This window comes from Colletotrichum gloeosporioides (genome assembly GCF_011800055.1).
Source record: "Colletotrichum gloeosporioides strain Lc1 chromosome Unknown consensus_79, whole genome shotgun sequence".
Classification (NCBI taxonomy): Eukaryota; Fungi; Ascomycota; class Sordariomycetes; order Glomerellales; family Glomerellaceae; genus Colletotrichum; species Colletotrichum gloeosporioides.
Genome location: NW_025544724.1, coordinates 368,948 through 388,943, shown reverse-complemented (window position 1 = coordinate 388,943; position 19,996 = coordinate 368,948). Strand labels below are relative to the sequence as shown.

General features: G+C 56.6%; 6 protein-coding genes across 6 annotated transcripts; 2 read left to right on the top strand and 4 right to left on the bottom strand.

Annotated features, from left to right (window-relative positions):
* Positions 1–2,890: 2,890 nt before the first annotated feature.
* Positions 2,891–5,727, bottom strand: GCG54_00015539 (Protein-L-isoaspartate O-methyltransferase; the record flags this gene model as incomplete). Its single annotated transcript, XM_045415321.1, has 6 exons — positions 2,891–3,029; positions 3,090–3,568; positions 3,636–3,795; positions 4,679–5,121; positions 5,187–5,633; positions 5,707–5,727. 6 exons carry the CDS (start codon positions 5,725–5,727, stop codon positions 2,891–2,893), a joined length of 1,689 nt encoding a protein of 562 aa, XP_045259319.1.
* A 1,743-nt stretch (positions 5,728–7,470) lies between these two features.
* On the top strand, positions 7,471–7,946 carry GCG54_00015538 (uncharacterized protein; the record flags this gene model as incomplete). Its single annotated transcript, XM_045415320.1, has 3 exons — positions 7,471–7,488; positions 7,559–7,750; positions 7,803–7,946. 3 exons carry the CDS (start codon positions 7,471–7,473, stop codon positions 7,944–7,946), a joined length of 354 nt encoding a protein of 117 aa, XP_045259318.1.
* Positions 7,947–8,139: 193 nt separating this feature from the next.
* On the bottom strand, positions 8,140–9,295 carry GCG54_00015537 (Tricarboxylate transporter FUM11; the record flags this gene model as incomplete). The annotated part of the gene is made up of 5 exons (XM_045415319.1): positions 8,140–8,641; positions 8,702–8,849; positions 8,905–9,036; positions 9,094–9,114; positions 9,175–9,295. 5 exons carry the CDS (start codon positions 9,293–9,295, stop codon positions 8,140–8,142), a joined length of 924 nt encoding a protein of 307 aa, XP_045259317.1.
* An 861-nt stretch (positions 9,296–10,156) lies between these two features.
* Positions 10,157–10,879, bottom strand: GCG54_00015536 (uncharacterized protein; the record flags this gene model as incomplete). Its single annotated transcript, XM_045415318.1, has 1 exon — positions 10,157–10,879. The coding sequence occupies one exon, from the start codon at positions 10,877–10,879 to the stop codon at positions 10,157–10,159; it is 723 nt and encodes a 240-aa protein (XP_045259316.1).
* Positions 10,880–15,960: 5,081 nt separating this feature from the next.
* On the top strand, positions 15,961–17,883 carry GCG54_00015535 (uncharacterized protein; the record flags this gene model as incomplete). The annotated part of the gene is made up of 2 exons (XM_045415317.1): positions 15,961–16,099; positions 16,184–17,883. The coding sequence occupies 2 exons, from the start codon at positions 15,961–15,963 to the stop codon at positions 17,881–17,883; spliced, it is 1,839 nt and encodes a 612-aa protein (XP_045259315.1).
* Positions 17,884–18,498: 615 nt separating this feature from the next.
* On the bottom strand, positions 18,499–19,846 carry GCG54_00015534 (NADH-ubiquinone oxidoreductase 23 kDa subunit; the record flags this gene model as incomplete). The annotated part of the gene is given in 4 exon segments (XM_045415316.1): positions 18,499–18,867; positions 19,109–19,658; positions 19,674–19,779; positions 19,804–19,846. The coding sequence occupies 4 exon segments, from the start codon at positions 19,844–19,846 to the stop codon at positions 18,499–18,501; spliced, it is 1,068 nt and encodes a 355-aa protein (XP_045259314.1).
* Positions 19,847–19,996: the final 150 nt, after the last annotated feature.

The following is a 19,996-nucleotide window of genomic DNA, read 5'->3' as shown; positions in this document are numbered from 1 at the left end:
ACACATCCTGAGTATTGAGTCTTGTCCTGGGCAATCCATGAAAGAGAGAATGAAGACGCGGAAGACGCGGAAGACTCCAGGGTTAGCATGCCAACCCCCCACATTTCCCCTGCCCCCCTAAGCACGTCGGGTTGCCGCCGCTGAACTTGCCATTTCTTTTCTTTTTCGAGATGTATCGATTGCGAGAAAAGGAAATTTGGGCAGCTTGTCTTTGCATGACGCAAGGGGTTGTCAGGACTGGCGCGGCCCCAAGGCGCCACAGGTTAATCAATCGAAACGCTCCATCGCCGTTCGAAGTAATCAGATGCTTTCCTTTACCAGGGTCTAAGATGAGCCACGACACGTCCTTCATACACGCGACGCGTCTTGGCCTTCGGAACAGTTGGGATTGTTGGCAGCTCCCATTCGAGACGCTTGGGTGATTGAGCGATGGCTCTCTCGTCGATAAAAAGGAGATCTTCCTCCTCAGAAAATTGGTCAAGGTTTACCCTCCATCAATTCTTCCACCGCGTACCACAACCATGGCCGAAGTCGAGGATGTAGTCGAAGATCCCACCAGCCTCGTGCAAAGCATGTTGCGTTCCATCTGCATAAACATGGAAGTGAGCTGCGCAAGAGAGGTCATTCCCGAAGTGCACAGTCCGCATGTTTTCACCGTGGAATTCCTCCAGCCTCTTTACCTCATTTGCGCCTTCCTCGACATCAGTCCTGAAGGCAAGCGACTTGGTGACACGGTAATGACCCAGCTAACCTGTTTGGTAGTATGGCACGGCATCCTCATGGAAGCAGCCAATCTGCTGGCCTGTAAGCGACTCAAAATCGACGAATGTGAAAATCAGATCTGTTTTTCGAGGCGGGACCGGCGGAAAAAACACCGCAAGTCACCATGCTGCGCGTGCTGCCTTTGCCTACCAGGCTGCCGTCGTTGTGACGCCGAGCTACAGGTGCAGTCGTACGAAAAGCCACCGCGAAAGCAGGAGCGGTTTGAGCTCCTGTTTAGAAAATCCCACTTATGGGATATATACTACGCTATGTGTGGTGTGTCGGTACGTTAGGCGTAGAAGGGGAAGCATGGTCGCTTCAAGGTTCGCATTTCACTCGTCTAACAGTTGGCTCGGGTTCAAGAGCCCATTCGACAGGTTGCCCGGGATCCAGCTTTGGAAAGGCCAACAATCGCATGTAAGTGCCGCCGGTACGCTGGGTATCTCCTCTTAACATTTGGTCAGAAAACCTATCGGATGGAAGCGTTTCTCGTCAAGCAATCTGGGAGAAAGTACGAGCTCCAGAAAACCTGCATGAGGAATGGACCGGCCAGGCATGTGCTCGAGATCGAGGGACTACGGACAGAGCTGCTGCGCAACAAGGTGGCGTTGGAGGCTCTGTTGGCGGAGAACGTGGGGTTGCGGGCGGAGAACTCACATCTGCGATTGGAGAGAGAACACTGTTTGAAGCTACTTGAGTCCGTAGGCGTGCCGGCGCCGTCTCAACGTGAGCTTCCATTCTTAGCTGCGGCTGATGACGAAGTTCTGGGAGCGAGAGTCGCGAAATCGACTTCTGATTATGAAGAGGAGTAAGACAACTCCCATCACCTGAGATAAAGCCACCCTTGCTCACACTGCTGACACTCCGACTAGTGGCTTGGATGCTGGCTCTCCTGATGACCAGGTCAGACCACTGCCTAACATGACTGTATTGGCGCAGACAAACCGCAAGAAAACAAAAAAGCAGCGTGCGAAGGCGGCTCGGGAGCGCAAGCGGCGACGAGAGCACAACAAACAGCAGCATCAACAGTTGTTTGGAGAGCATGGTAGCATCGAGAAACCTCCGCAGCCTGTAAAGGCGGGCCGTTTGAGGACCCGACCCTTCAATGTCTGTCGTGGTCCAAACCTATCTTGCAAACAGCGGACTCTGAATCGAGCGACCTGGGAGGAGTTTGAGACAACTCTAAGACCGGACATACGGAGAGATATCAAGACAATTTCGACAGCCTTCTGGTCCTCTGTGAATTGGGGGAGATATTTGTCAAGAAAGGCAAGAAGTGAGTTCATGCAGGCTCATCGGAAGTTTCTCTGTACACACGCCCGTTTGTCAGATCCAGTCAAGCCAGCGCCCAGTGACAGATTGATGGGTATGTTGCGGACAGCTATGCGTGGCTTCAAACAACACGTTGATTATGTTCGGTCAAAGGGCGCCTCAGGCTTGGAAGGACCGGAAAGGATGTTGAGCGAGTTTGAGGAATTGTGTATGGAGAAGTTCAGAATGTAGAATGTGAGTACCAGCTGTTTTTAGAACGATTTGCAGCCAGGGCTTGTTCCACACGTCGTCCTTGTACCTCTTTAGGCGTCATTGATGGAGGTGATTGATTTGATTGTCAATCAGCAATGCGATGTTGAGTTGACAGCCAGCCAGCACACAAGCAAAGTAATCAATCCAATGTCGTTGTACACAGGCTGTGGAAGCCCGCAACATCTTGTTGTAAACGCGCCAATCTCTAGGCATCCATGTGTTATAGCTGGACGACCATCATTGTTGCGTTACCTCTGATTCCCTCGCCCTGTGCATCGGGAGTACCAAGCTTTCACGCCTTGAGCAATCAGCTTTAGCAGCTCTATGTGCGGCAGGTATGTCTTTCGATGCCCATTGTCGCGTTTCTTACACTAGCAAGGAGCCAAGGGTTGTGATATTTGGAGGACATTAGTATTTGTTCGGCTGAAGATTGCAACACTGCGCCAGTGAATCATCAGCCCTCAAGCCTAGTACGTCAATTCCACGAGTTTATTAGCCTAGACAAACTCATGAAGTATATAGAAGGTTGTGATATATACAGTAGACGGTCGCTAGCGCAGCGTTTTCACGTCAATCTTGTTACTTTAGATGTTTACGTCACACATCATGACTTAGGCGCGTCAGTCAAGGGCACATATCGAACACCGAAAAGCTTCTCCTTGACGACGGATCCGTCCTCCTTCTTGTCAATGGCCCAGACATACTGGTCGTAGCCGTTGTCGTCCTCGACGGGGATGAACATTCTGTGCTGCAGTTAGCCCCCGCGACGACTATCGTCGATATACAGGCAGTCTACTACTCACCTGCCCGGAGCGCGCAGCTGATCCACTAGCTCCTGATGGAGCTCCACGGCTGCAGCGCCGACGTGGATGGCATCCCATCCGGTGCCGCCTCCCTCTTCCCCTGGCCGCGGGGCTTCTACCCACCCCTTCCTCCCGTCGCCCGTGTGAAATCGCACCTTGCCGCTGTCCAGCAAAGCCCGCCCCTCGTCGCTTTTCCGCATGTTGCGCTCTCCCAGGTCCCTCAGCGCTTTGATGTGTTCTAGTCCGACCACCAGGCCCTTTTCTCCCACGAGCTCCGCGAGCAGGTGCGTCAGGTACCCCGACCCCGAGCCTATGTCCAGCACGCGCGGGGCCGGTTTCGTCGCGGAGGGGGTGAGGTGCGGGAGGAGGGACTCGGCAGCGGTGGCATGCATGTGCGGCGCGGAGATGGTTGCCTTGTGACCGATGGACTGAGGAGAGTCTTCGTAGGGGGCGGAGGGAGCGTAGTATGCGCGGTCAACCTAGAATGTCAGCACCTCTGCTCGCGCCAGCCGTTACCTTGGCCAAGTGGCGAGGCGTGCCATTTACCTTCAGAAAGGCGTCCTTGACCCGTTGGTCTTTTATGAGACCATTACGCCACAAGTTCTCGACGAGGTCTTTATTTGATGCGCCGGAGCTCCGCCAGGCCATCTTGAAGCTGAGAGGGAGGGAGCGGTGCACTTGGCGTTTGGTTTGGTCGTTGATCGAGCTTGGGACGAGCTTGAGAGCTCTCCGAACGAGACGGTACCGAGAAATCGTGGCGGCGAATAAACCCGAATAACAATAGAAACAGATGGAAAAACTCGAGGGACCTGAAGAAGGTGGACAACTGTTTCGCGGTGTATTGAGCTAGGTACGCTTCCTTACCTAGGTGCTTATCAACATGAAGAATGGAAGGTGCATCTAGATGTAGGTATGTGGCGGGAGCAGGAGCTGTTCTCGGGCGATGGTTCGCGTGGAATGATGTAACCCGCTTCCCCAGAGCTTCTAGAGCCGCTGGAGATGAGGGGCAACTGCAGTAAACCGTTGCAGTTCCGAGTCCACAACACCCCGGCGAGCGCTAAACCTTCGCCCCCGCTTACGGATCATCCCGCTGCGACCACTAAATTCCCTTGAAAGATTCCCCACGAGCACCGCAGGAATGTCACCGTTTTGCTCCGTCAAGGCCAACCGTGTCAGGCAATAATCAACGCTGTCCAAGGATTTGTTTGTCACACTAGTCGGGCAGTCGAAGAGCAGATGTACTAGAAACTCAGTTGTGATGCTGAGGGAGGCCTCGCGCTTCCATGGCCAGATATATATGCAGATTACCCGACGCCGTGAATTCCCATCCCATTAGCACCCCACGAAGACACAGCCAAAGACATAGTAAAGGGTGCCATTGTTGTAGGCTTTTTGTCCAGTAGGCGGACAGTCTACGACACATTGCTGCGCGTTGTGATGCATAAAGACGCCGAAACTAAACCACTCTCTCCGTCGATTCGCCCTCGGCAATGATGGGCACGGGCAGGCCGCGGTCTGGGCTCTGGAGCACCAGCTGCTCGTGTCGTCTCGCCTTGAGATAGTCGCTAACAGATCTGATAAGGACGAACCAACCAACTACCATTAAGATGTAGGCAATCCACTCCTGTCCAGTGATGTCCGCCACGCCGCCGCCACCCTCGCCCGTCACCGCGTTGGGGTCGAAGTTGTGAGAATTCGGGTCGGGAGGCGCAGCGTAACCGTCTTGGCCGTTCATCTTGGGTGGATGGTCACCCTCCGTCGTCCCCTTCATGTAGAAGCCGTACTGGATCAGCGTGATGCCGAGGCCCGCGCGCGAACCGTTCTTGGCCGCGTGGGTCGAGTGAAGGAGGTAAGTGAGGATGAAGCCGACGATCTGGAAGGACATGGAGATCATGCCGTTCCAGACAAAACTGAAGAGTGAGCCAACGGGCATGCCGTCGATGTAGACTTCGTCGGGGCCGCCGAGGCCAGGGGCGAGGATCGTAGTTTCCCAGTAGGGGGGAGCGGCATCGGCAGCGGCCTGCTCGTACGTCTATTTTCTGTCAGTATTCGCTCGAAATCACGGCCATTCTGCCCTTGGAGATTGATGCGACGTACGGGAGGTTGTTCTTCCTTCACCTCGCCTCCACGCTCGGGCTTCGCAGTCAAGTTGGAGAAGACGCCTTCATTCTGGATGCCGCTGCCGTAAATGCGGAAGGGCGTTGTCGGGCCGCCGGCGGTGGTGGAGGCTGTTGGTGGCAGTTGTGTGACATGGCGTTCGGGCTGGGGTCTCGAGTCGGAGGAAGGGTTGCGTGATGCGTCGCGGGAAGCCTGGGTGGAGTCGGCGCGGACTAAGCGTTGTCGGTCATCGGCGTCGTCATCGCTATCGTCACCGTCGGTATCGAAGGCGTCTGCCAGTGCGGGATCAACTCCACGACGGTCGCGCGACGACGCTCTGGAGTGGAAAGAGGGCGGTGGTGAGTTGGGGACGGGCTGCGATTGTCGTCTTGGCGGAGCGGAGTTGGGGGCTTCGAAGTCGTCTTCGTCGTGATCATGGGCATTCACCTGATGGAACAAGACGTCAGTATGTTTATCGCGGCGGCGATGGAAGGTATCGGGGCCAGGCCATGGGACTTACCCTCTCATAGCCTCCGGCCATCTTGACGATTTTTTTGGTGTGATTTTACGGCGGCGTGTTTCAATCGAGGAACTCGAAAGGCCCCTTTCGCCACTGCGGACGATGCGACTAGCGTTGATTGAAACGGCGAGAGGAAGATGGGAAAAGGCCAGGCAGGGAACGTCGGAAGAAGATGGGATCGGGGGGGACGCAGAGAAAAAGAAACAAAGCGGAAAGGAGAAATGTCGATCGTCAGTCGGAATCGTAGGAGACGTCGGAGGGGAAGAGAGGCGGCAAAAGGAATGACGGGTGTTTGGAGGTTGCTAAAGAACAATGCAAGGAAAAGACGACGAGGGCGACGGGAAACAGCCGTAGCGGGCGGGCTTCTGCTGCTGTTCCTCACCCAAGCAGTCGCGGCGGTTGGCTCGGTGCGTTTGGGGGGTAGCCGACGGAGGTGCACCTCACTAAGGGGCGAAAGTGCGGGTGGAGGCTTATGCGTCGACTCCGTGCCTTGGGTACCAAGGTGTCTTACGTAAGGCGGGCTTTGCGACAATAAGGGCGCCAAAATGCCTGGAGCAAGCCCCTGTGCCCCCTGTGGCAGTGATGCCCTTTGACATGGCCCGGGACTATGCGCTAAGCCATTCCAGCTTAGCAGGCCGTGGCCTGGGCCGAAGGTACTGGAAGAGTGGGGAGGACAGGGCGTGGGCACGAGACAACTGGGCGTGGTTGGTCATGTGACCTCTCCATCAACTCGCGCCAACCTGTTGATTTCCGACTCGGTCTACAGCGTAGGCTTCGTCGTCCGACACTGTCATGGGAGCAGTCTGGAATGCTTGAGGCGATATGGTTGTCGCTACCTTACCGACCAATGATATTGGCATACCTCTCTTGAGCATGACAATGATGAAGATGGAGACACTAGCGATAACACCCATTTCTCAATATCCGTAGCCGGCCACATGGTACCTTGTGTTACCCGTTCTACATAAATAATTCTAGAGCACATCTCAGCTCAAACTTGCTGTACCAATATGGTGTGTTAATGCTGTCTCTTGTCTCGGTTTTATAGCAGCTTTGTGAGTGATCCGGCGCCAGAGTCTCGCCTGGCACCGTGAGCTGCCTGCTCGCAATTTAGTGGCGTCGTTTATGTATAATGTATATAAGTCCTCCTTTTAAGGGTTATACTTCACCATTTTAGAGATTCTGTCTTCTGTTTCCATTTATTGAGTTGCTAGATGTAGTCTGATTTGGAATATTTTCTAGGGCAAACGACTTCTCGAAGGTAGGTATTTCATGATGGTTTTTGGCAAAAAGGCGCTGAGAAAGCTACAGGGTTTCTCGATAAATGACCATTGCCTAGGTACTCAGCCGTTTAGAACAAGATAAAAGCAACAATGCGAATTCAAGGCATCAAGCAAGCCGACAGACATCACAAGGACTTAATCATGCCCCAGGTACGTACGGTACTCAGTCTCGCGTGCACCTACCCTGCAGCAGGCCGTCGTCAAGAGCCAATCATAAACCTCACAATAATCCACCTCAAAGCTGCTCTGCCGATTGCCGGAACGGGTAAGCTCCGGGGCAGCGTGCGCTCCAGAAATTAATTTGCGTCTGTAATCCAGCGCAGAAATCCTTGACGTCGATGACGGCGTCTTCCATCTTTTGCGACTTCGCCATCTCGTCGCATTAACCCCTCCTCCGCCGGCAAGGATTCACTTCCACGGCGAGACCATGTTGGGAGAGTAACAACCAAACATTTCACCCTTTCCTATTCTCTTCGCAAACATGGCCCGGTCAACAAGCGTGAGTAGTTCCCTTCTTCGCTGCAGCTCCCGCGATGCGTCCCTCCGTTGCTTACACGGTTTAACTGCAGCAAGCATACAAGCACTTCCAGCGCGCTCTGGCGCTGTGGCCAAAAGACAACCTCCGCCCCGAAGTCCAGTTCCCCGAGTTCGCCGCCCGCGGCCTCGAGAGGAGGTTTGCCAACCCCGCCGTCAACGAGTTGAGCGAGCTGAAGCAGGCCAACGCCCTGTACGCCCTGGCCGATGACAGGTTCAAGAAGCAGGTGTGTGCCACGGCTCCGTGCGATTGACTTACCTCCCGCTAACCGCCCTCAGTTTCCCTTGAACGGCGAGCTGCTGCAGCCCAAGAGCCAGCCCACATATTTCAATGATTTGCTGAGAGAGCTGGAGGAGGCCCCCACGCGAGGCTGGCTACAGAACATGTCCAAGAAGCTCAGCGGCATGTTCAGATTTCAATAATGAAGGACACGACACATCACATACCCCGCGCATGTCGCACCGTCCCTGGCAAGGCCATGTCCCTCTGCGAGACGTTATTGCTGGACCCTCAACTATGTACAGTACCATGTATAATACCTGTACCCTGAATCGTGTGTCTATGCCGATACAAAGTAGACCCAAACGCCATTCTATTTTCAAGTACCAACGATTCCTAAATGTATCGTCTCTCGGGGTCCATCTTGTCCATGAAATCCATGCTCTTCTCGTACATGGTAAACACCAGTCCTCCGCTCACAATGAGACGGGCCAGACGAGGCAGCGCACCGCTCCAGAACGTCAGCAGCCCCTCCTGCTTGAAGATCATGCCCGCGCAACGGAACGAGTTGCCGTACTGCGTCCGTGCCTCGATGCTCTGCATTCTGGTCTTGATCGTGTCGAGAGGCTGCGTGACATAGACCGTGATCAGGCCGGCAATGCCACCCATCGCAAAGGTGCCGACGGCGCCAAGCTTCTCCCCGGGCGCGGTGTAGGACTCGGCCAGCTGCTTGAGCATGTTGTATGCGCCGAACCGGGTGGCACTGTTGGCCGCTTGACGTGCCGTCGTGGGGACGAAGCCCTGGAAGAAGCCGCGGATTCCACGTTCGCGGGCGATGATGGGGACGGCGTGCAGGAAGCCGCGCATGCGAGGCTTGGGGGATTTCCTATCATCGATGCTGCGAGGCGAATGGTTAGCAGGGCCGTGGCGAGACTCGCCGCGATGGGCGTTAACCTACAGCGTTGTCTTGATACTCTCAAACGGCGTCACGGCCAGCGCGGACTCTGTGACGCCAGCGCCAAAGCCGGCAATGACCGTCTTGGGGCCTGAGATCTTGCCGTCGGCATCGGCGAGGAGCTTCTTGTACTGGTCAAACGCGACAAATCCTGCCAATTGCGTCATTAGTCGTTGTCATCCCACACGGCCGCGTAGTCGACGTACGGATTCCCGCCTTGAGGGAGTTGCCGATGATCAGCGTGGTGCAGCCAGCATACCACTGCTTGCCAAAGGGCGGCCAGGGCAGCTTCTTGCCGTCGGCCAGTTGGCGGTTCAGTTGCGAACGGGTCTTGGCGACTATCGCGGGGGGTCAGAGGCAATTCGGGAGGGGCGTTCGGCTGTAGGGATTCTTACACTCGGCAGGGTACGTGATGGCTATGGGTGCGATTAGCTCAGGTCATTGAGTTGTGGACGAGTCCGGTCGTCGTAACTCACCAATCTCCAGGGCGCCGGCCGTAGATCCAGCGATGATGGATCGCAGGACCGTAGGGCCCCCCTTCTTGACGGGCTGCGACTCGTCCTTGGTCGCCGCGGGGGCGGTCGTCGCGGTCGACATCGTGGAGTGCGGTGGGCGGGATGTGCCGAGAAGGACGGGTAATCGATGCTGGTTCTCGGAGTTTGTCGCTTTTTTTTTTTTCTTCCCCTCCAAAGAGCTCGACTTGCGTGCAGGCGCAAGCGTCGTGCCAGCGCTCGTGCACCTGCGTCCGAAATCGCGGGGTGTGGAGACCACTGACAAACTCCCGTCTCGGGTACGTACTGCCTGACGTAACTCTTCACCGACACACCGAACCATTGCTTTCGACTAACAGCAGTTTAGTCGATCACGAACCGCTTGAGTCCGTTTCTATACCAAGGAGTGATGATGGATTATTTCTGAATTCCTCGTGCTTTCTAAGTGAGCTTGGGTATTCTTAAAGACCAGGCAAAGAGTTTGCAAATTATCCTATGGCATTTCTCGGCAAATGAAGACATGCGCGCTTCTCGTCAGATTTCATTTGTTCTTATCCTCTAACTCCAGCCATGACCTACCTTTCCAAGCTCTCATATCATATCTTACGATTGCATACACTTGTACATAACATGCTTACCATGGTTCACAAGAGACGCAGTCATGACCTCGTTTCAGGCCAAAGCCCATGACACCCATGCCTAACACGCTAGTAACAACGTAGGCGTCGTTCAAATTGAAACATCTAAACATGTTATGTCCTACGGTAAGCCTTGGACTCGAAAGAATACGGTTTGCCCAATTACGCAGCATCGATTCACAATATTCACTCGGTAACACAGACGCAGCGTAGGGGGCAAAAGGCTTAATTACAGCTAAAGAAGACATGGCCCCGTCTTCCTAGTCTATCAAAGACTATCGTATATATATACACAATGAAACCAATTCCGCTTTTGTAGGACAGGGTATTTACTGCATGGCAGGGACCTTGATGGAGGCAATGGTCCAGACCTTGCCGCCCTCGCTGCTGGTAAGACCGGTGTAGACGGCACCCTGGCTGGAGCCGATGGTCTCGCCGAAGGAGGTATCAGCGTTGGAGAGGGTGATGACGGTGTTGGCGTAGGTCTGCTCAGCAATGGTACCGGTGCAGCCGTCGTTGCACTCGGTGCCGGTTCCGTAGCCCCTCATGAAGGGTCCGGACTTGTGGTCGAGCGAGCTGATGACCTTGCCGGAGGACACGTCCGTGACGGTCTGGCGCCAGGTGTTCTGGTCGGACTGGAGGGTGTAGTCGATCTTGATGGCCTGGTCGCCCTTGACGGGGGCGGACGTCTCGCTGTCGATCTGGCCGAACGAACCGAAGACGGAGGCGCGGACGCACCACTGGCCGCTGGTGGCGCCGCACCAGCTGTTGTCGGGCCAGGACTCGAGGGTCGTCTGGATGAGGTCGCCGGTGCCGTTGGACATGCCGGGCCAGAGGAAGAGGACGCCGGCCTGCGTGGGGGGAGCGGCGCCGGGGGTCAGGGTGGTGACGGCCTTGACGATGGTAGACTTGGAGGGGCCAAGGGAGACGGCGCCGCCCCAAGAGTCGCGCTTGGCGAATCCAGTCTTGGTCGGGCCCTCGATGGGGAAGATGCCGGGGAAGGCCATGGCCGAGGCCGGGAGGACGGCCATGAGAAGAGTAGACAGCTGCATGATGGCGACGGTTGGTTTATGTATGAAAAGAACGGTTGGAACGAATGTAAACGTTTGATGGAGAACGGTATGGACAGAGAAGTGAACGTGACGAGCTACTAGACGAGATACAGACACGAAGTCGAGGCGACGACTGAAGTTCTTTATACTACACTACATCTCGTTCTTGGCCTTCTAGAACCAACAAGGTCCCAGGCCGCTCCCTAGAAGCACGCGAAATGAGAGGAGCTCAATACAACGTAACACTGTTCAAAAGCGGAGGAGAGGTTCTGGCCCATCACCCGTTGCAAGAACGGAGATATCCTCCATTTGGGTGTTTACTAGGCTGTAAGGGAGTGGCCCGATGGAGCGTTTGCCAACTTCGTCCAGGGTCCAAGGACAAAATTCCACGATAGGGGGACGACAGAAGCGCGTGTCGACTAGAATATGGGGAAGATTTGCCGGTGGGATGTGGTATTTCCGCCGGAAGAATCCTTCTCGTTGGTCACTACTCGTAAAAGAGGGGCGCAACTGGCGTTGTGGTCTCGTTTGTTGGAAACACTAGTCGAATCAAGGCCTGTCCACCCTCGGCCGAGTCTAGAAAACGGAGCATTATGTGAGGCTGATATAGCTCCCGGATCGTTGGGACAGACCTCTACTCAAAGTGAACAGTGAAACGAACTCATGATAGGCGGAATAACGAGATTCAAGTCAAAAGGGGGAGAAAAGGTGATTGCTAGGCTCTAAACGCAAGACCCGGGCTGCAAAGTCTCAGGGCGCAAGTCGGACTTTGCGTCCGTCATCTTCATGACTCTTGCTCCATGTCCGGACCCCGTGGCAGCAGCGCTTTGGAGTCACCAGAGGCCCATCAATGAGTTCCGGAAAAGACCACACCCATCTGCCAAGTCGGCAGGTGGTCCGGACCACGATGTGACGATGCCTCCTAGCCGTGGGTGATATTCTCCCACCAGTGGTAGCGAAGTTGCCGGGATAGCAAGGACCAGCACTCGGGATCCCACCCGATTGACGCCTCTCGCTAAGAAGTGCGCGGTATGGTCCAAATAGCCTTTAACCGTAAAAGGAACAACAAACACTCTATTGTTTGCAATGAGATATCGTGTCGAGGATAAAGAGTTCGCTTTCGGGTCACCGTTGGTGCCCCTGAAAAAAAATCAGACGAGCGAGGGGCACACTGAACAATGACAAGACGGACTAGTCCGGCCCTGTAAACGGGGCCATATGCCGACGACCGGCCAGATGACGTAAGGAAACCCTTTGTATCAAACAAAGGGGCAGCGAGGCGATGAAATTGGAAGTCCAGCCGACATCCGCGTTGGGGGGAAAAGGAAGCGACTGAGGGCGCTTCGAGCAGGTATTTCCGCCGGGTGACGGTGTGGAATTCCGAGCGGCCATGCTTTCGGACGGAAACATGACTTGAGTGCAAACCGGACTTGGCGCCGCGCCGTGGTGTCGGGAATTTCAGAATGCGGAGGACCCGAGGCGGCCGTTGGGGTGCAGAAGTCTCCGTGTGCGCGTCCGATCGCCCGGTGCAAAACATCCGACTGGTCGTCGGCGAGGGTCACCTGGGTCCGGCAGTCTGGGCACACGGCCGTCAAGCCTCCCGGTTTACGAACCCCATACAGACAGCTGACGTCGATTATTAACCTTTGTATAGAGGACTGCGTACATGTGCTGATGGTGTTCATCGCGTGAAATGGCAGGATTCGGGATTCGTAAGGGATGAAGATCCTGGATGATTGACATGATTGAAAATAGAACAGAGGGAAAGACAAAACTAGCTCACAGACGGCTCCATTGATGTGCATTCGGGTTGGAGACGTGACATCACCGTCGCCAATCTCGACATGGTCGACACATCATCGTCAACGTCGTCGACAGCCGTGATGCGCCCTGGTGATGCAAGAGTGTGAAGGACGGCTGGCGTGGACGACGAGTTAGGGAGGGCGGCAGTCGCAGGCCGAGAATGGGTGTTGGCCACACTCATGGCACCGCCGGGGAACCCAAGCTTTCAACCCAGAGGCCAGAGGCCTGGGTTCAAAGTTTCCACCTGCCAGCTGGCCCTCGACAAGGACATGGCACGCTGAACGGGCTGCTGTCTTACTCCAAGGCAAGCGGGTGTCTTCCAGGGGATTACCATAGCACATTCGTACGAGCCAAGCCAGCTTCTTCTGTGCGAGGCGCAAGTGTGGCTAAGCTGCCGCTTGTCTTTTGGTGATGAAGACTGGGATACCCGTCTCAGGGCCTTGCGGCACGCGCGGGTGTGCCCCTGTGCCGCGTTCGACTTGCCGCCACAGCGGACACTGGACCCTTGATGTTGACGTGGAAGGGGGCCAGGAGCCTGTCGATGTCGAGGTGGGACGTCTCTATTCGTTTCTGTTGCACTGTTGCAGAGGTCTCTCTCCATGGCCGGCGTCAATGTGTGAGTTGGCGACGAGAGCGAGGAGACGACGGAGACGAGGGGCTCCTGGCTAGGTGTTTTGTCGACTGACTCTATGCAAGATGAGATTGCAAGTCTATCCCCAACTCTAAGAGGCTGGTGGATGTTCTCGGGGCGACGCTGATCTTCATGCGAATATGCTTATTCGTCCAAGTCGGCCCCCAGTGAATGCTTCATCCCTGCTCCCTTTCCACAGCTCGAGCCTCGAGGCCCCCCTCAGCGCTCGGCGTCTCCTGGCCTTACCCGCTGCGGCCAAAATCCAGTCCAATATTCATCCCCTTTGGCAGTTGACATGTGCGTGCTGTCGACCCATATCAGCATGTCTGGACTCAGCTGCCATGGCCATACAGTAGCGACTGTGTGTTTCCGTACTTACGTACCAATTCCTTTGGACGTCGTTGTAGCCGGTCTTTCAGGGTCTGCTTCAATGTCCAGGGGTCTCGAGCATTAGTGCATAGAATACCAGGGGACTCGAAGGGCAATCCGAGACCAGTCATCGTCATCCAGCGTCTGGAGCGAGACAACGAGACTGTCGCGAGGGCCAGTCGGCGAGGTCGCAGCCTCGTCAGCCCAGTCAGGCAGAGGGGCAGATGAAGCTGATGGAGTCCGAGTGAAGCTCACGCAAACACGACATGGTACGATGCAGGCAGGGCTGCTTGCCGCATGTGCGTCGCTGTCGCTGTCGCTGTCGCTGTTGCTGCATCATCCAGTCGCCCCGAGCTCATCCCGTCCCATCCATCCATCCATCCATCAGTCACCTCCCGTGCCCCCATCCCTCCCGTGGTTCCGTTCCGTCCCATTTCGCTCAGTCACCAAGTTGCAGCAGAGAAAAGGATGCGAAAAATAGCACAGGCCCCCCTTCATTCACACGACAATCCTCCTGGCTCTAGATCTGCCCCTCCTGCAGGCGGCAACCTTTTCTCAACCTCAGCAAGCAGAAAAGTCTGGTGCACAGTCAGACACGAGAAGACGACGGCGACGAAGACGAGGACAAGTTAGACTCTGATCCGTGCCTCTGTTTGAGTTGAGTTGAGTTGAGTTAGACTGCAACAGGCTGGGGGGTTAGTTTCTTCTCAGCGTCCAATTTGACGCCAAGACCAGGCGCCGCCCACACTCATCTCCCGCCTTTAAATTATCATCACCGCCGTCGCCGTCCCCGAAGCCCGTCCGCCTGCTGCTGCATAAACATTTCCCGTCCCAAAATAAAGCGGCAGACAAGTGAAGCCGGCAGAAGAAGTAGACACCTCTCTTGTCAACCCTACAAAGCAGCGTTAAGGGACACTCACGGAGCCCGGAGGTCCCTCTGCTTCTCGTTGTTTCGCTGCTTCGCATGGCAATCGCCGCTCACTGCTTCGGCGGAACAGCACAGCACAGCCCCAGCCGGCTGACGACTCGTTTTTGCCATTGGAACAAACACCCTGCCGTGTCCTGTTCAGCCACCAACTGCGATCAGTTACCTACGTGCCTAGCTGGTCATCTGCATCATTATCAGCAGCAGCAGCAGCAGCAGCAGTTGCCGAGTGATTCCAAGCAGGCCAGCTAAGGGTTCTCGCTCCAGAAACAGAGGCCGACACCCCGGCTTTCAGTCGCAACAGCACACTTGGGAGACTAGGGAAGGACGGCAAAGAACGAAACAAACACAAGAAAACAATAATCAGGCACCAAGTTCAACTTCCTGGTTTCTTTTTTCTCCTGGGCCTCGACTCTGACCTCATCCAATCCCTCCCGTCCGTGGTTCCCGCGCCCTGCGTCGCCTCGGACGCCTCATCACCAGCAAAACGAACCAACCAGCCAAGCCGCTCGTCCCAAGACTGTAGTCATTCTTTCCAGGCACGGAATACGCAGCACACACACTCTCCTCAGGCACACACCCACATATATACATACATACACACACACGAATACCAACGAATCGAATACGGACAGTCTCGTGTGTACGTTGTCCATTCGTCGATTTTCTCATTCAGCCCGTCGTCGTCGTCTGTCGTTTCAACTTTTACCAAACGCACACGCCCCCAACCACCCGAGCCGTCTGCAGCGTCGATCACCTCTTACTCAGATCGCCCAACCACGCCAACATTTCATCCTCGCTCTGATTCTCCTCAGGTACCGGTATCCGGACCTCCACCATCATCGCAAACTCTAGACGGCTCCGGCCCACACCAGCTCGCGACCTGTGACGGTGACAGCGCCAGCTCCCTGGTCACCCCGGCCACCCGTCTCCGCCCTCAGCAGTCCACGTCCACGTCCACCCCCGCCGCCGCTGGGCCCATTTCGCGGCACTTGGGAGCTGAGGTGCCTATCCTATTTGTTCCCTGTGCCTTGTGCCTTGTGGTTAGGACCTTGGGCAGAGATAATTTGGAGTGGGCTGTGAACGCTCCCGCCTCACATCACCTCCTCGTCTTGGCTCAGCCACCCTTTTCAACCACTCACTCACTCACATACACCAACACCACCCGACAATACAATACAATACAATCCAACGCGCACGCCCTGCTTGCATACGTACGCGCGCACTTACACACACCACCACCACATCTCAGCTCATCCTCCCGACCTGCACTCCGTCACACTGTTCACACAGGAACAAAACCCGCCCACATCCCTCCCGTCTGGCCCTGCGGAAAATCCATCCCTCTTCAGAATGGCCGCCCAGATCGAGGCGAGGTCTCTGGCCTCGCTCAACTACCTGGCCGCCAATCCGCCCCAATACCCTCACAACCCAGCCGGCGAGCGCCAGGAACCGTTAACTCTCTACATTTCACGCGTGCCGGGAACCAGAGGTATGTTTTGGTCTTCATTTCATTATTCTTCGCATTTGCATCACAAAACAAAAGTCTAATGAGCGCAACTAACCCCCCGCCCAGACGTAATTCTCACCACGTCAAAACCACACCTCAAAAACGTCACCAGCGAAGACGTCGCAAACTCCTTCTACTACATCCACCTCGAGCTCCCCGGCGAGGGAAACCGACCGTACGAGGTCGGCCACCAGCAGCCTCAGCAACACCTCCGCAACCCAGACACGCCCAGGTCCAGCATCGACAGCACCCGCAGCGCCAACCAGATCCGCCGCAAACCCCTGCCCTCCACCGCAAAAGTCCCCTCGCCACCTGCCGAGCCCGCCCGATCCTACCCCCTCCCCGGATCCCACCCCGCCGCCGGCGGCTACGGCACCGCATACGACCAGATCCGCCCCGATGACCTCCCCGACGCCCGCCCGGATCTGCCTCCTCGGCCCTTGTACTACTCACCCCCGGCCCCGGTCCGCAAACCCGTCGGCCCCCGAGCCATCCCGACCCCGGCCCCGGATCACCACGACGTTCTCTGCCCTTCAGACACCTTCCGCCCATCGCCGTCGGGGTCACCCTCGCGTATGCCGCAGGAGCCATCCTACCGCTCAACCTCGCGCCAGTCGACATCCACGCCTCACCAGCACCACGTCCGCCAGCTCTCCCGCTCCCCGTCGCCGAACCGCTTCCACAACACCACCGCCGTGCCCTTCACCCTCTCCCTCATCCGCCGCGACCCGAGCACCGGCAACCAGTGGAACATTGGCCGCGTCTCCTCCCACCAGCTCGAGGACTCGGGCGAGGACTACGAGTACTTCTCCTTCGACTCCGCCGGCCTCTCCGCCCACGACCGCCGCCGCGCCAACGCCCCCCAACCCCCCATCAGCATCCGCCTCGAGTCGTCCGGCTACGCAAAGTTCCGCCACATGCCCCTCCGCCAGAGCCTCGACATGCCCCGCGCCTCCACCTCCTCCGTCGCGCCCCCGCCCTTTGCCAACTCGGAGGACGCCCTCAACTGGCACGCCCAGCAGCAGATGCTGCAGCAGCAGATGCAGATGCAACAGCCCCCCTCGGAAGGCGGCTTCAACAGGCAGGTCGTGATGGCCTACGCGAAATCCTGGACGACCAACATCCGTGAAAAGTTCAACTCGCGCTCGCGGTCGAGCAGCGTCGTCGACGAGCCGTATGGCAGCCCCCCGCCCCCGCGCTCGAACCGCCACTCGCGCCAGCTGAGCGCGCACTCCACGGGCTCCATGTCCTCCAACGGCAGCGACTCGGGCCCCATCATCACTCAGCCGGGCCACGGCCTGCGGCCCCGCGGCTACGTGTTCGTGTCACCGTGGGACGGCCGCTGCGAGTTCCGCACCGGCAACGCCGGCCGCAGCGTCAAGTGCCGCCACGTCCTCCCCACCGCCGGCGGCGGCCAAAGCAACCCGCTCGCGCCCTCGGGCACGTCCAACTCGGCGCCCGTCAGCGAGCTGCGCTTCAACCTGCCGACGACTGAGCTGTTCAAGCAGGAGGGCAAGCGGGAGCAGCTCAGCGGCCACTTTAGCAAGCTGCTCAACATTGGCAAGCCCGGCGAGTATAGCGACGACGAGGACGTGCCTAGCCCGTTCGACCTCCGGCTCGGGCGGGAGAAGGCGGGCGGTGGCAACCGCGGAAAGAGGGCCAAGCTGGGCAAGCTGATTATTTATCCGGAAGGCCTGAAGATGCTGGATCTCGTCATTGCCGCCAATATGGGTATCTGGTGGGGAGCGTGGGAAAAGAGTTTCTGAGGCGTTCTTGCGTGTCTTTTGACTGGTTTTGATGGACCATGATGATGAAGAAAAATGTGGTGATTTTGACGAGACTCTGGATTCATGGTAGCGCTACGTCAAAAAGGAAGGGGGTGGTTTGGCTTGATTTAAGCAAGGCGTTGACTGGATATGCCCTCTACATGGCTAACACCCACGAGTGTGATCATCAGCCGTGGCTATATGCGAGACACATTAATTATAATCTTCCCACGTCGAATCTTCCACATGCAAGAGTGACTGTGACTCCGCCCGCAATGATTCGGAGCAAAAGGTGTGGCGGCCACTTACGGCCACATGTGTTCGTACTTGCCCTCTCATCACACCAGACAGCGAGACATGATACGGCGTTACAACGGACAAAGAAAAGGTTGCTTTTACCGAGATATTTACACAAGTCTAAAAGATCCCGACCTGTCTGTAGTACACATACACAGCACGCCAGAACCTCGCCACCGCTGTTGCTGCCGCCGCAGACGCCGCCCCTGCTGTTGCTCTGCGCCGCTCTCTTTCTGCTCATGTCCCTCTCAAGCATTAACCCGCAAAGAAAAATGATGCTCGTTTCCTCTCCAAGACTCCCTTGCCAATCGATCCTTTTTATCTGTAGGGGGCGTCGGCACGGATGACGGCGGCCAGCTCGGGCTCCCACTTGTCGCCGTTCGACAACAACTTCTCCTTGTTGTACAGCAGCTCCTCACGGGTCTCGGTGGCGTACTCGGCGTTGGGCGACTCGACGATGGCGTCGACGGGGCACGATTCCTGGCAGAAGCCGCAGTAGATGCACTTGGTCATGTCGATGTCGTAACGGGTGGTGCGGCGGGAGCCGTCGGCACGCTCCTCGGCCTCGATGGTGATGGCCTGGGCGGGGCAGATGGCTTCGCAGAGCTTGCAGGCGATGCAGCGCTCCTCGCCGGACGGGTAGCGGCGGAGGGCGTGCTCGCCACGGAAGCGGGGAGAGATGGGGCCCTGGGGTTTGATGTTAGCTTCGATATTTCGCGATATTTTGATTCCCCCTTGTGGTTGCTCGAACGCTCGCCCCTTCGTCCTTCATGACTGCGTGACTGTCGGGTGTCGCAACGAGGTCAATTCCGACCCCGGCTGCTGTTCCGTGGCTCCCTTCCGCATTTCCATTTCTCGTCCCGTCATTTCCCGCGCCAGAATACTCCCAACGCCCTCCCAAGCCAAAAGAAACAAGAAGTCGACCCACCTTCTCAAAGGGATAGTAAATGGTGTAGGGCGGGCGGAAGAACTGCTCCATGAGCACGTACATTCCCCTTGCCATCTCGGACAGCAGGAAAAATCTGCCCATCTTGTTGAGGGTAGACTCCTTGTCCTCGTCCCACGTCTCGAATCTCTTCTGGCGGAAGTTCGTCGGCGGGGGGCCAGAGGGGGTGGCGTAATTGCGGACGGCGTTGGCGGCCATGAGGCGGTTGACCAGGACGGCCGACGAGTTTCTCGCGGCCGGCCTCGACGCTGCGAGGAACATTGTGACGGGAAGCTGCGCCGCGGGAGGCATTGTCGGAGACTGTGTGATTCTCGATTCGACGTGGAGGGTGTGCGACGGCTCCAATTGACCGGGCAGGCGGCAGGTCGAAGGGGGGGTGATCGAGGATCGCGGGGTGTCGGGAGGCGACGTGCAATTGAGGAAGTTGCGGTTGTTCGGGTGTTGAGCTTGACGTTTACTGGGACATTTGCCCGGCACTGGGCTGGGGGGGACGAGCTTTGGTGCGGGATTACAAAGAGCGGGAATTGATTGGCTGGAGGTGGGTCACGTGGCTTCTGAACATCTGCCATGTCGGAAGGAAGGAAGCATCATCATGATGAAGGCAGTGGCGACCGGCGCCTGCTCCTCAATTGGTCTCGAAAATTTGCATGAGACTTTTCATAGTATCACACACTTACTATCGAGTCCTGCAGTCTTCAAAGCTTTGCGAGAGACGACCATCGCGCAAATTAAGAATTTCCAGCGAATCACATGACCGGTCACGTGGTCGAGATCGGAGCTAGCCAGGGAACGCCTCGGGGTGACGAGAAATTTATCATCATGGCAATGACCTCCTCCACCACCCCCAGAGCTCCCATCAGACCAGCCTAG